Raw genomic sequence first — 15,048 nt, 5'->3', positions numbered from 1 at the left:
ATTGCATGAGGTGGGGGAGGAACCGCTATTTTACAACGCCCATTCGACCTGACCAACTTGACTGACAGGACAAAACGGACACTTCACAAAGGTATTTCAGCAGCATCCCGGGGGAATAAAGGCACCAAAAGGACACTAATGTAAAGCCCAGCTCTGCCCCTATTTCACACTATTTATATCTCATCTTTCAAAAACGGGGTGACAGGTTCCCTTTAAGTGTGTTCAATTTAAAAAGAAAAAATAATTCCAGTGCCAAGTCTTGTAAAAGATCTCACACAGTGAACACACATTGTGGTCACGATGGGCTATGGGTAAGACATGCAAATAAGCACATAGTAGCATGAATCTGATTCCCCTCCAAAAGGGAATTTATAAATTTTCTTCTTTTAAATAATAAAATTAAAAAAAAAAAAAGGTAAAATTTATGTATATAGACATTAATACAGTAATCTGTCCTCAAAGACCATGTGTAGTGCATAAGACATTGTATCATTTAGTCTAAAGTACTGGATATGCCCATTAAAATACATTTCAAGTAAAAAAAAAAAAAAAAAAAGAAAAAACACATTCACAGTTGACCATTTCATTAAATACAACTTTAGATAGCTTAAAAATAAAATGGGTCATTTCATCCATTTTGCTGCAGTGGGAAACGACACCACTATGCAGGCTTTCCCGATATCCAGGTAACATTCACGCAAAAAAAGATTTAAAAAAACAAAAGAAAAGTCTGAGCAAATGGATATGACTACAACCCAACCCTTCAAAATTAGGGTCTTCTAACCTCTAAAATCATCAAAAGCCATTTTCTCAGATTACAAAACTGTCCCTTAAATGATACATAGGGATTCCTTATATGTGATTAACTGACAAAAAAAAAAAAAAACACCCCACACTTGTCTAGTGCCCCACATTCCAGATGTGAATAAAAGATATTATAAGCCGAGGTTTCTCTACTATGAGATGAAGTGGTAAAAGTAAAAACCTGATGTCGGACCACTAGGGGTCGCTCTATCCACGTGTCATCAGTAGCACTAGCTATATGCACCAGGTTACAATGCAGAGATAGGTAAACGAGAAACCCAACCGTAGTGACTGATCGTAAACATAAGAAAACGGAAAATTGTACAACAATACTTCTTAGGCTAGGTTCATATTTCATGCCGCCCTCTACGGTGAACAATACGTCCGTGGGGGGTGATTTTTTGTTAGGCATTCTGACAGATCCCAAGAGCGCTGAATTAACATGAACCTAAAATGACAAATCTAAAATACAGTAACACAAATAACGCTGTCTGTGATCCGATTGTTCTTTGGTTTTCTTGGAACATGCACTATTCATACAACTCTCTTCCACGTAGTAACGGTGCTGCGTTTCGGAGCACCCTACAGTCCTACCATGACTTCTACCTTTTCTATCACATTCTTACCTGTGTGATCGTTCTGGCAAGCAGACCTCCTTACCAGAGCACACAGCAGATTTCCAGAGCGGCCTTTATTGTACCTGCCAATGGATTACAGATCAATACAGACTGTCTTTTCACCTACTTTTTCCATCTCATTCATTATGCATCTGAAATGCGGAGGGTTCCTCCAATCATTACAGAGCGTCTAAACGTACTATATGCCTACAAAAGAGAAACCCAACCTTACTGTCACACTTTCCTTTAGTAAAAGCCTATCCGCTGTCCCTCTGAAACATACCCTCCCAACACTATAGAGCATCGGAGGAGCCCCGCTTATCTGCGCCTCCAGGATCATCACTAGCTGTTCTGCTTGCTGGACTGAACAATCATAGAACCTTCATGAATTCTTGCGAATCTTCAGGTGCTGATCTCAATCAGCCCATCTCTATATCAGACATTCGTCACATTTTTGAAACAATAAAAAAGTAGAAAAAAAAAACTTAAATAAAATCCTGATGTGTTAAAACAATCTTTTTTGTTAGAATTAAAGCTTGAATAATTTATAAGAAATATAATTTAACTAAAAAAAAATAATCTAAAAATGATTTTGATATTTGGATTGTCTGCAGCAAAAACCACATGTTCTGTGGCAGCTTTTATAGTCCCAGTATAAGTCAATCCATCATATCCATATGGCCAGTTTACGACAAGCCACACAAGTGTCTTCCCATGGACATGTTCCCTTGCAACCAAGTCTCCTCTGGACAGAGCCACACATGTGCAAGTTGCTCTGCCACGCTGTAATACACAGGTCCTTGTGGCCGGAGCCCTAGCCGGGTTTGCGCACTCCGCTCAGCGCTTCCTCTAGTTTCTCCTTGTAGCATGAATAGCGCCGCTTCAAACTCTGCAACTGTTCATCTTCCTCCTTGTCCAGGATGCGAAGGAAATTCTGCAATTCTGGGATTGTGAAGGCTTCCCACTGCAACAAAGATAGGAAAATACTTAGACAAACTTGGAAAAACCTGTAAGACAGTTTGCTGGGTTTATTAGGACAGGACATATGGAAACTACAAAAGTCGGTGTCTAACCAGATGACAACGATGCATTGAGTATCCACCCAGATCAGCCAACTACAAATGTAAAAAGGAAATGGTCCTAAAACAATAGCAGAATAAGTGATTACATAGATGAGCTCAGGGTACTGGAGACGAGGCATCAACACTCACTCCTGTGAGAAAACAGGCAGGGAAAGATTTTACTTCACAGGAAAAAACAAACAAACAAAAAGAGCTGTGATCCCATAGTGTCCTGTCTGTATGTGCTGTATGGTTGCCTATCCTGGGAAGGAGCTGCAGTATGATCTGACACCGCATATAGCAGGGGCAGATTTATCAGATTTTCACAGCACAGGAACATTTTTTTTTTTAACACATCCAATTGTGGAACTTGTTATTATTCCAAGATCTATTGATTAAAATGTACTTTATCCATGGGAAAAACCCTTTAATAATTATCTTACCATATTTTTCAGACTATAACACGCACTTTTTAGCAAGAAAAACGCTTACTAAAAAGGTGTGCACAACTTAACAGTCTGGAAGTTGCAACTTGTGATGAAGAAGACCGCAGAAACTGCATCCTTCCCGATCACAGAGAACTGCTCTCTCTCCTCCTGGCCCAAACTACCATATATACTCGAGTATAAGCCGACCCGAGTATAAGCCGACCCCCCTAATTTTGCCACAAAAAAAACTGAGAAAACTTATTGACTCGAGTATAAGCCTAGGGTGGAAATGCAGCAGCTACCGGTAAATTTAAAAAATAAAAATAGTTAGCAATAAAAGTAAAACTGATTGAGACATCAGTATGTTAAGTGTTTTTGAATATCCATATTGAATCAGGAGCCCCATATAATGCTCCATACAGTTCATGATGAGCTCCATAAGATGCTCCATACAGAAATATGCCCCATATGCTGCTCCATAAAGGTTGATGGCCCCATAAGATGCTCCATAGCATAATATGCCCATATGCTGCTATATAAAAAAAAAAAAAAAAAAAAAAAAAAAGACGTACTCACTGCTCATTGCTGGGTGCCGGGGTCCTGAGCAAGCGGGGACACTAGCGTGCTATGGGTTCAGGTGCCGGTGGTGTCGGGGGCCTGTGCCAGCGGCAATTGCTTTATTCACCTGTCCCCGTTCCACCGCCGTGCACCGCTGTGTCTTCCAGGTCTCTGCAGTGACTGTTCAAGCAGAGAGCGCGCACTAAACACATCATCGCCCCCTCTGACCTGAATGTCACAGCCAGAGGACGCGGAAGACGGAGCCCGGCGGTGGAACGGGGATAGGTGAATATCGCATGGCTCATTCTTCCCCGTCCTACTCACCCCATTCTGGCACGGCCTCTCTGCAAGTCCCTGCTTCTCTGATGGTCTCCGATGCACGCCGGCAGCTTGCTCCTGTGTTCAGCGGTTACATGGTACCGCTCATTAAAGTAATGAATATACGCTCCATGCCTATGGGAGTGGAGTCGCGTCCATATTCATTGCTTCAATGAGCGGTGCCACGTGACCGCTGAACACAGGAAGAGCTGCAGGCACCAGAGACCATCTGAGAAGCAGGGAGGTGCAGAGACCTCGCCGAGAGGGGCACATTCAGATAAAAAAAAAATGGGCTGAAAATCTCGGCTTATACGGTAATTTATGTAATCAGTGCAAAGAAAGAGGAAGCAACCAGGACCTGCATGGAGGTTGCAGGGCCTGAGCAGCTGAAGGAACTTTCAGGTCTTGCGATCAGTCGTATGGCTGGAAGGAACTACAAGACATAGTAAAATACAGTGGGAAAAATACAGTAAGTATTTGATACACTGCCGATTATGCAAGTTTTCCCACTTACAAAGAATGGAGAGGTCTGTAATTTATATAGTAGGTACACTTCAACTGTGGGAGAATTTAAAAATAAAATCCAGGAAATCACATTCTAATGATTTTTAAAAAATTAAATTGCATTTTATTGCATGAAATAAGTATTTGATCACCTACAAACCAGCAAGATTTCTGCTCTCACAGACCTGATTTTCTTTAAGGTATGTTTCCTGGGGGCATATTCCTTCAGCATTTGCTGCAGCCGCAGCGTCCAATCCACAGCATCCAGATGTTACAGCATAATGGAGGGGATTTTATGCATACAAAGACGCAGGTGACAGACCTGCAAAACCGGACATGTGGCGCGTCTTGATACTGCAGCATATCTATTTATCTTGTGGAGACGCTCCGTCTCCGCAAGATAAATAACAGTCTATGTATAGGATGCGGTGATTCCGCTTGTGCCTAACAAACAGGCAATCCCTGCATGTGTTGCGGCTGTCAAAAAACGGCGAGAGATGTGCCGCTGTGGGGACTCAAACATTTTTGAGCATGCCCAAATAACACCTTATTCGAGCAAGTTCGCTCATCCCTAATGGTTTCCTCTGGTGAACAGCAATCTTCAAGTCTGACCACAAATTCTCAATTGGATTAGGCTGGGTTCACATTGCGTTCGTGGCAGTCCGCTAACGGGATCTGTTACATAACGCCACTAACGCAATGTAACGGATCCGTTAGCGCACCCATTGACCGCAATGTATCTAACGCATTACTAACGTATGCAATTTTTGGCATGCGTTAGCGATGTCCCGTTATTTTCTGACAGACCTCGAACACTGCTTGCAGCGTTCGAGGCCCGTTCTCGCTAGCGCAGATCTGGCATTTGCGCTAGCGGGATCGCTAAACGCAATCCCTTTTTGTACATTGCGTACGCGCGTATGCGCTAAACGGATTGCACTAACACAATGTGAACCTAGCCTTAGGGTCTGAGCTTTGACTAGGCCATTCCAAAATATTTAGACATTTCCCCTTTAACCCCTTTCTGACCTCGGACAAGATAGTACATCTGAGGTCCGATCCCCTCCTCGTTTTGAACAGCTGACATGTGCCCGCAATAGCGGTGGGTGGAATCGCGATTCACCCACCGCTATTAACTAGTTAAATGCCGCTGACAGAAATGAGCGCATCGCTGACCCCGGTCACGTGATCGGGGGTCAGCGATGCGTCGGCATGACAACCAGAGGTCTCCTGGTTGTTTATGCCAGATTGCCATGAGCTCCACCCTGTGGTCGGCGCTCATAGCAATGCAACAATTCTACTATATAGGAGCATTCTGAGCTTCGCTCCTATGTAGCAGAGGAGATCGAGCGGTGCCAGCTTCTAGCCTCCCATGGAGACTATTGAAGCATGGCAAAAGTAAAAAAAAAATGTTTTGAAAAAAAATTAAAATAAAAGTTTAAATCACCCCCTTCCTCCCCATTCAAAAAAAAATAAAATAAAATAAAAAAAATACACACATATATTTGGTATTGCCGAGTTCAGAATCGCCCGATCAAAAAAAAAAAAAAAAAAAAAGGATTAATCTGATCGCGAAACGCCAGAATTACGTTTTTTTTGGTCGCGGCAACACTGCATTAAAATGCAATAACAGGCGATCAAAAGAAAGTATCTGCACCAAAATGGTAAAAATAAAAACTTTAACTCAACACGTAAAAAATAAGCCCTCATCCAACCCCAGATCATGAAAAATGGAGACGCTACGGGTATTGGAAAAAGGCGCTTTTTTTTTTTTTTTTTTCCAGCAAAGTTTGTAATTTTTTTTTTCACCGCTTAGATTAAAAAAAAAAACCTAGACATGTTTGGTGTCTAGGAACTCGTAATGACCTGGAGAATCATAATGGCTGGGTCAGTTTTAGCATTCAGTGAACCTAGCAAAAAAGCCAAAAAAGTGGGATTGCACTTTTTTTGCAATTTCACCGCACTTGGAACTTTTTTCCCCATTTTCTAGTACACGACATGCTAAAACCAATGATGCTGTTCAAAAGTACAACTCGTCCCGCAAAAAATAAGCCCTCACATGGCCATATTGACAGAAAAATAAAAAAGTTATGGTTCTGCGAAGGAGGGAGCGAAAAACGAAAACACCCTGGGTCATGAAGGGGTTAACCAATCAAGTGTTGATTTAGCGGTAAGCTTTGGGTCATTGTTGTCTTGGAAGGTGAACCGCCATCCCATTTTCAAATCACTAACAGACAAACAGGTTTTGCTCAGGACTATGCCTGTATTTCGCACCATCTATATTTGCCTTGATTTGGACCATTTTCCCTGTCCTTGGTGCCAAAAACCCACATAGCATGATATGCTACCACAATGCTTCACTGTGGGGATGGTGTTCTTGAAGTGATACGCTGTAATGGTTTGGAGCCAGACATGGCGTTTACCTTGCTGGCCAAAAAAAGGTAAATTTTGGTGTCATCTGACCACAGCATTTTCCTCCGTACATTTGGGGAGTGTTGCACATGTCTTTTGGCAAACTCAAAACGAGCCTTACAATGTTTGTGTGTAAGTAAATGCTTTTTTCCTGCCCACTCTTTCATAAAGGCCACTTCTATGGAGTGTACGACTTATTGTGGTCGTATGGACAGGCACCCCAGTCTCTGCTTGGGAACTCTGCAGCTCCTTCAGGGTATATATATACTGACAGACCATGTGGACACATGTGGACTTCCTTTCACTAAGCATGTGACTTATGAAGGTAATTGCATGAACCAGAAATTTTTAGGGGCTTCATAGCAAAAGGGGTGAATACTTCCACACATGCCAATTTTTAGTTATTTGATCCCATAAATTTAATGTATGCCTATATTTTTCTCCTTTCACCAACTTAGACAATTTAGTGCTGATGCATCACACACAAATCGGATTACAAAAATATTTAAACACAGGTTGTAATGTAACAAAATAGGTAAAAAGATGGGGTGAATACTTTTGCAAGCCACTGTATGTGCATATGTAGTTGAGCTGTGTATGTAGCAAAGCTGGAGCAGAGGTCTTCAGCAGAACCCTGGCAGTCACAGCTACTCATCAGTGTCACGTGATCGCATCACTAGATCATGGAAGGTCGGTTAGAACATGTGCCCCTCTGCTGACGCACTATTAATGCCGCGTCACAGATTGACAGTGGCATTTAACAGCCACAGGCGGAGCTTGGATTCACGAGTGACTGTTAGAGGTTGATGATGGCTGATTAACTAAACCACCATCTGGAGAGCTACTGAGCCCACATCAAAGTCAGCGAGCTGGCACGTGACGTACCAGTAAGTCATATGGCAGTAACGGGTTACGGCGCAGTTATATTTTGTTCTGAAGACCAAAGACGACAAAAAAAAAAAAATCCAAATTTTTCTTCTGCTCCACACAATAATTTGCATTTACTTACCATAACATCTCCAGTTTCGTGTTCTCGTAAGACAAAACTTAGGGTTTCCAGATTGGGTCCAGCTACCAGTCGAAGGTAGAGTGGGTGCTCTCTGTCGGACAAGCGGCACATGTAGACTGGAAAGGAGAGACATACAAATCATTAACTCTACCAAGATTTGGGACAAGAGTAAGGAATTCAGGATGGAAGAAACGGCCTAATTCTTCAGCACCACATTATCTAAGAGGCGTTTGTGAAAGGGAGACCAAGTTTGTGTATACAAGTGGCAATACAACAAACATTAAAGGGAACCTGTCATGTCCTATAGGATGTAAACGGTCCCCAGTGTGTTGTCAGTGATGCAATGTGCATCACCAATAAGTTTTCATTAAAAAAAAAAAACAACACAAAAAAACACCACCAGTCTGGTCATGTGGAAAAAGCACTTTATATAGTTAGATCGTACCTGCTCAATTAGTCATAGGTGAGTGCTTCATTGTATTCAGTCACTGTTGTTGCCACCCATGCAATTAGAATGATGTGCCCAGGGTTGAGCCAACGTCACACATCAGATTAGAAAGTCTCGCGCAGTGTATCAATGCACTGAGGACAGTTTGCATGCTACAAAAGACATGACAAGTTCCCTTTACAGGGAATCTGTCACTAGGTTTTTGCCACCTGAAAGCAGAAAGATGGAGAGACAGAATCCTTGATTCCAGAGATGTGTCACTTACTGGGCTGATTGCTGTGGTTTTGATAAAGTCACTGGTTTAATCAGCAGAAAATCACAAGACGACTATTGAACCTGCAACCTTGTAGTCCTCCATATTCATGAGCTCTGCATAACCCCGCCCCCACCCGATTGGCGGCTTTCTTTGTACACTGTGCACTGGCAGAAAGCTGCCAATCAGTGATGTGGATGGGGTTATACAGAGCTCAGCATTCAGAGAACTGGTAACTAGCAGCCCAGTAAGCAGATTAGTAAGTGATACATTGCTGAAATCAAGGTCTCTGCCCCAATATTCTGCTGCCCTTCAAGGAGAGGAACAACCTGGTGAGAAATTCTCTTCAAGTGTATAGCCGTACGCTGGCATATCTGCGTGATACAAGATAATCACATCCAGCAATTCACCTAGTTTACTTATTACCACATCTGTGACATAGCACAACACAGATTTCAGGTCTCACCTTGTAGGAAGCCTGTACCCCCAAGAATCCATCAGTAAAACAGAGCGGCCTCAGACATGGTCCATGGCCACGTGTTTCTGTTATCACAATATTCCCACTTGTGCATTGAGAAATTTTGTTTGTAAGCAAAATCTGTTCATTCTCAATCTACCTCAATCCAATAACGTGCGAGAAGAAGAAGATGCAGTTCCAAAATGGTGGGAGTACTTTACAGCGGGCTTTGGCGAAATGTACAATCGGAATGTGAATCCTGCATCTCAGTACAATATGCTATCACTTAGTAGGGGGCCCACCTGTGGATCCCACTAGTCCTAAAAATTCAATGTCCCCAGCTTCTGCACTGGATGCCTTTCAGTTTTTGCAGTGACAGTGGCTGCAGGACTACTCCATTCAAATGAATGGGAATGGCTGCAGCACTTTCATTTTCAAGATCCGGGAGGGTCACAGTGTTTGGACCCCCAGTGATCATTAAGCGATTACACATTCCTGTAATACGCCATCAATTACCAAGATGTCAATACCCCTCGTGGTGGCCATACACCTTAAGGGCAGTCCCACACGTCCAGATAATTCCGGTACCGGAATTATCCGTGTCCGTGTGCCCCTGCGTTTCTGTGGCACATCAGTGTGGCACACGTGTGCTGCCCGTGTGCCCACTGGGTACCACACGCACCGTGCAGGAGACAGCGCTAAAGTTTAGCGCTGTCCCCGCATCTGGTGCTGAAGCCCCATTCATATCTTCTCTGCAGCACCGTTTGGTGTAGAGAAGATATGAATATTCCTTTTTTTTTTTTTTGGTTTCTCGTGTTTACAATGAAGGTCCATGTCCCCACCCCCTGTGCACCCGCCCGCTGTTATTAAAATACTCACCCGGCTCCCTCGCTGGCTGGCGCTGCTTCCTGTTCTGGCCGCACCTTCTACTGTATGAGCGGTCACGTGGGGCCGCTCATTTACAGTAATGAATATGCGGCTCCACCCCTATGGGAGGTGGAGCCGGATATTCATGACTGCAATCGGCAGCCCCACGTGACCGCTCATACAGTAGAAGGTGCGGCCAGGACAGGAAGCAGTGCCAGCGAGGGAGCTGGGTGAGTATTTTAAGAACAGCGGGCAGGCGCACAGGGAATGGGAGGGGGGTGGGGACATGGATCTTTACTGTAAACACGAGAAACAAAAAAAAAAAAAAAAAAAAAAAAAAAAGGAATATTCATATCTTCTCTACAGCAAACGCTGCTGCAGAGAAGATCTGAATTGCGGCTTCAGCACCAGTGGGGGGGGGGGGGGGGGAAGGGGGGGGCAGCGCTTACTGTAGTGCTGTCTCCTGCACGGCACACGGACTGCACACGGACAACGTCCGTGTGCGGTACGTGTTTTACACGGACCCATTGACTTTAATGGGTCCGTGTAATCCGTGTGCTCCCACGAACACCGACATGTCTCCGTGTTTGGCACACGGAGACACGGTCCGCAAAAAATCAATGACATATGCATTGATTTCAATGTGTCTACGTGTGTCAGTGGCTCCGGTACGTGAGGAAACTGTCACCTCACGTACCGGAGCCACTGACGTGTGAAACCGGCCTAAGAAAACGGTTGGCTGAACATAAACAGCTATTAATCCTCACCCCTCCATACACATCCGGCACTTATTTTTTGCAGGTTTTAAGCCCAATATCTTACCTTGATCTTCCTTCTGACAGCGCTTATAAAGTGCAAACTTGGCAGGATTGTCCGCAACTAAGAACTTTTTCAACAAGGCCTCAATAACTTCTCGAACAGTGTTGGTGCTGCTAATGTGTAAAATATTTATGCTGCCCTTGGGCAAGTAGAAGGCAGTATCATTTCCATTGCCGTTGGCATGTGTTTGTGTCCGTACAGTGATCGGTCTTCGGAGTTCCATCTGTACTTTGATGAAGCCTGTATATATCCCACTGGAGGAGTTCTGTTACAAACAAACAGAATCTAGATATAAGTTCATGACAATTAGATTGGTATTCATGTTATGCTTAGTCCAGTGGTAGAATCCCAATAGGCCAGCTCATGTTTTGTCTATCTATAACAGCGGTCGCCAGCCTTTCTTACCCTGTGAGCCACAATCATTTTTGAAAAAGGGTCATGAGCCATATCCAGAACCGCCACTCTCCCGAGTAGTGACACCGATTTCCCACCTTCCCCACTATAGTGACACCCAGAGTCCCCCATTATCAGTATGACAGCCAAACCTTCCCCACAGAAATCACACGCACACTGAGGCTGTATACGTTCCTCCAGGGGCTCTCACCACACAAGTATTTGGTATTCTGGCATCCTACCACAGTATCACATACAGCTCCAAGAACAGCCTTTGTCTGGCAATATCATCCTATGTAGCATCACCAGCTTTTTGTTACCTCATCTGAGAGCAGCATGATTAAGAAGTAAAGACCCAGATTCCAGAGGTTGCCAGTTACTGGGCTGCTTGCTGTCATTGTGATAAAATCATTGGCTTTGATCCAATAGTTCTCTGACTGCTGAGCTCTGTCTAAACCTTCCCACACCATCGATTGACCGCTTTCTGCCATTTTCAGTGTACACCACAGAAAACTGCATATCAGAGGTGGGGTTATGCACAGCTCATGAGCATGGAGGACTAGAAATAATCTCTTGCTGATGACAGTGACTTTAATAAAATTACACTAAAGGTGCCTTCACACAACGATTTCGTTAAGAAGATCGTTGCTTTTTGTGACGTAGCAGCGATATCGTTAACTAAATCGTTATGTGTGACAGCGACCAATGATCAGGCCCCTGCTGGGAGATCGTTGGTCGCTGGGAATGATCAGGACCTTTTTTTGGTCGCTGATCACCCGCTGTCATCGCTGAATCGGCGTGTGTGACGCCGATCTAGCGATGTGTTCACTGGTAACCAGGGTAAATATCGGGTTACTAAGCGCAGGGCCGCGCTTAGTAACCCGATATTTACCCTGGTTACCATTGTAAAAGTAAAAAAAAAAAACAGTACATACTTACATTCCGATGTCTGTCACGTCCCCCGCCGTCAGCTTCCCTGCACTGTGTAAGCGCCGGCCGTAAAGCAGAGCGGTGATGTCACCGCTGTGCTCTGCTTTACGGCCAGCCAGCCCTCACAGTGCAGGGAAGCTGACGCCGGGGAACGTGACAGACATCAGAATGTAAGTATGTACTGTTTTTTTTTTTTTTTTACTTTTACAATGGTAACCAGGGTAAATATCGGGTTACTAAGCGCGGCCCTGAGCTTAGTAACCCGATGTTTACCCTGGTTACCCGGGGACTTCGGCATCGTTGAAGACAGTTTCAACGATGTCAAAGTTGTTCCCCGGATCGATGGTCGCTGGAGAGAGCGGTCTGTGTGACAGCTCTCCAGCGACCACACAACGACTTACCAACGATCACGGCCAGGTCGTATCGCTGGTCGTGATCGTTGGCAAATCGTTTAGTGTAACGGTACCTTAAGTGGCCCAGTAACTGACACCACTAGAATCAGCGTCTCTGTCTCTACATTATGCTGCTCTCAGATTAGGTGGCAAAAACCTGGTGACTGATTCCCTTTATCTCTCCAACCGCACGGTCAGTACTGTATATCCCCAAAAATGAGAATGGGTCTTATATTATTTTTTGATCTGAGAGATGGGTTAGGCCTTATGTTCAGGGAACGTCTTTTTCTCGCCATGAACAATAATGTTACACACACCCAACACCGCAACCTATTTCCTCCAGACTCCCGCAGTTAGAGGACTTTTGGTGATAACCTCCAAATGTAAATGCAGGGGGCCCCTAAGAGAGTGGAGGTCCTGCGCAATTGTCCCCAGGTCTCCTCAACACAGGCCCTGACTGTAACTAGGCCTTATATTTCAAACAAACTTAAAAAAAACAAACTGTAAAATCATGGCTAGGGCTTAGTTTCTGGGTAGGTCTTTTTTTTTGGGGGGGGGGGGGAGGCGAGGGGGGAACACAGTATATGCACATCCAGATATGCTCTTCCGAGTGTGGGGCTATTCACAGAAGTCACCATCTGTACACCTGGTCTTCATAGCTGTATGTTCATGCACCAAAGTGGCAGTCATCCACGAGCCAAACATGGTCCCGCAAGCCACGGGTTGGGGATCCCTGGTCTAAAACATGCAGTACACTTAGCTGCATTTTCTTCAAACATGAACAAAATGGCTATAGTTCTGCCATGATTTTGGAAAATTGTGCGGAAAAATAAATAAATAAAAAAATCAGATGCAATATCTGGGCACAGCTTATGTGTAGCCCAGTGCAAGCCATTTTATTCTACCATGGCTAATGTGGCACATTAGGAGAGCATTCTACACAGCTACACCAAATGGTAGTGCTATACTGCTCCAACAGAAATATAAGTCTTAGGGTGGTTTCACACTTGCGTTTTTGTCTGCAGCGTTTTTTGCACAAAAAAACGCATGCGTTTCTTCCCTATATTTAACATTGAAAACGCATGCGTTTTTTTGTTGTACGCGTTTGGTTGCGTTTTGAAATGCATGCGTTTTTTTGCTGCATGCGTTCTTTTTCAGAAATGCAACTTGTAGTATTTTTGAGAGGCTTTTTTTGACACATAAAAACGCATGCGTTTTTATTGTGTCAAAAAATACATTGGAGTCAATGGAAACGCATGCGTTTTTAAGCACATGCCTTTGTTTGCTTTAAAAATGCATGCGTTTTTATAAAAAAAAAAAAAAAAAAACAGAAAACACACTGATATGCCACCCCCCACCATAAAGGTGATAAAGGGATCCTAACCCTAACCCTAAAGGGATCCTAACCCTAACGGGATCCTAACCCTACCCCTAACCCTAAGGGGATCCTAACCCTAACCCCTTGAGGGTTAGGGTTAGGATCCCCTTAGGGTTAGGATCCCTTTAGGGTTATGGTTATGATCCCTAACCCAAACTCTAACTATTTCTGTTTATAGTGGGTTTTTTACTTTATTTTGATGATTGGCAGCTGTCACACATTTCTCAGCATGCGTTTAAAAAACGCAAACGCAGGAAAAAACACATGTAAACGCATCAAAACGCTGCGTTTTTTTCACCACATGCAAAAACGCATGCATCAAAAAAACGCAGCATTTGCAAGCGTTTACATGCGTTTTTTCACCATGCGTTTTTTTTTTAAAACGCATGCGTTTTGAAACGCAAGTGTGAAACCAGCCTTAAGCTATTGTGTGTCACATGGAGATCTGCAATCGTAAAGGCCGCGAGAGGACATACAATCCAAACTGATGCTTAAACCCTTAATGCATTTCCACAAGATTACTAAACTGGCATTAAAGGGCAATTACTGGATCATACATTAGTAAGCCAATTAGTATTACGTACCATAATGACATGTAACGGACTAAAAGCATATATATACGAGGCTATGTAAACAGATCATTTCCAGGCATCAGGTTGGTACACAGGCACCATTCCACTCACCAGGGTCATTTTTAATTTGTCGGTGACTGCTGCATTATAAAGCTGGATCTTCTCTTTGGTTTCTTCCTTACTGAGGTACGACAAAGGATCTCTTTCCTTCTCAACATCCTAAACAAAATAATTAAAGAACAACAGTTTTAAGCAAAAAAGGAAACTCAAGAGAGATGGTCCATAATAATACAGACTTTATTATGTCTACATATATAGTGCCATTGATTCCACTGCACATTACAGATAGTCGTTGTTGTCCTCTCTGATTGGATGAGTCATGTTTGTCTTATGGGCATCTTCAGATGTTTTTCTATTGTTATGATGCTCTTTTGGGTGACACCCACATTTTACAGATGATACTTGCAATGACAATACTGTGGGACACCGGGACACCACGTTCTCCAAATGGGTCCCTTGTGTAACAGCACCAGATGAACGGCCGTTCTATCTGCATCAGACCGTAGTCTTTCAATAGCACCATCTGCGCAGGCGCATTTTTTTTTTTTACTCCTTTCTCTCCCCCTTATGATATGGACTGACCAGTAATAAGTGCAGCACACATTTAGCCATGCTTGCTGTGCGCAAGTGTTAAGTGAATACCTTCTAAAGATAGTAACGGCACAAGCGCAAGCCTTGATGCTTTTCTTCGTTACCATATGCACTCATGGACCATCAAGTAGCACAGCGTATATTTAATATAATGTGATATGCGCATGCGCCAAACAGTTC

The 15,048-nt window shown here is 43.6% G+C and overlaps 1 protein-coding gene across 3 annotated transcripts in view; it reads right to left on the bottom strand.

Annotated features, from left to right (window-relative positions):
* Positions 1-407: 407 nt before the first annotated feature.
* Positions 408-15,048, bottom strand: part of RASSF3 (Ras association domain family member 3) — a 299,318-nt gene continuing 284,677 nt past the window's right edge. For 2 of the 3 annotated variants that reach the window (XM_069764671.1, XM_069764672.1), the window contains 4 exons: positions 14,329-14,436; positions 10,556-10,817; positions 7,709-7,824; positions 408-2,385 (listed from right to left, as the gene is read on the bottom strand). In XM_069764671.1, the coding sequence (XP_069620772.1) occupies positions 2,236-2,385; positions 7,709-7,824; positions 10,556-10,817; positions 14,329-14,436 (636 nt within the window). In that variant the 3' untranslated portion in view covers positions 408-2,235. The remainder of the gene's footprint in view (positions 2,386-7,708; positions 7,825-10,555; positions 10,818-14,328; positions 14,437-15,048) is intronic. The other variant, XM_069764674.1, reaches the window with a different exon arrangement.

This window comes from Ranitomeya imitator, chromosome 4 (genome assembly GCF_032444005.1).
Source record: "Ranitomeya imitator isolate aRanImi1 chromosome 4, aRanImi1.pri, whole genome shotgun sequence".
Lineage (NCBI taxonomy): Eukaryota > Metazoa > Chordata > Amphibia > Anura > Dendrobatidae > Ranitomeya > Ranitomeya imitator.
Note: the sequence above shows the minus strand (reverse complement) of the source record. Positions and strands in the feature narration are given on the sequence as shown.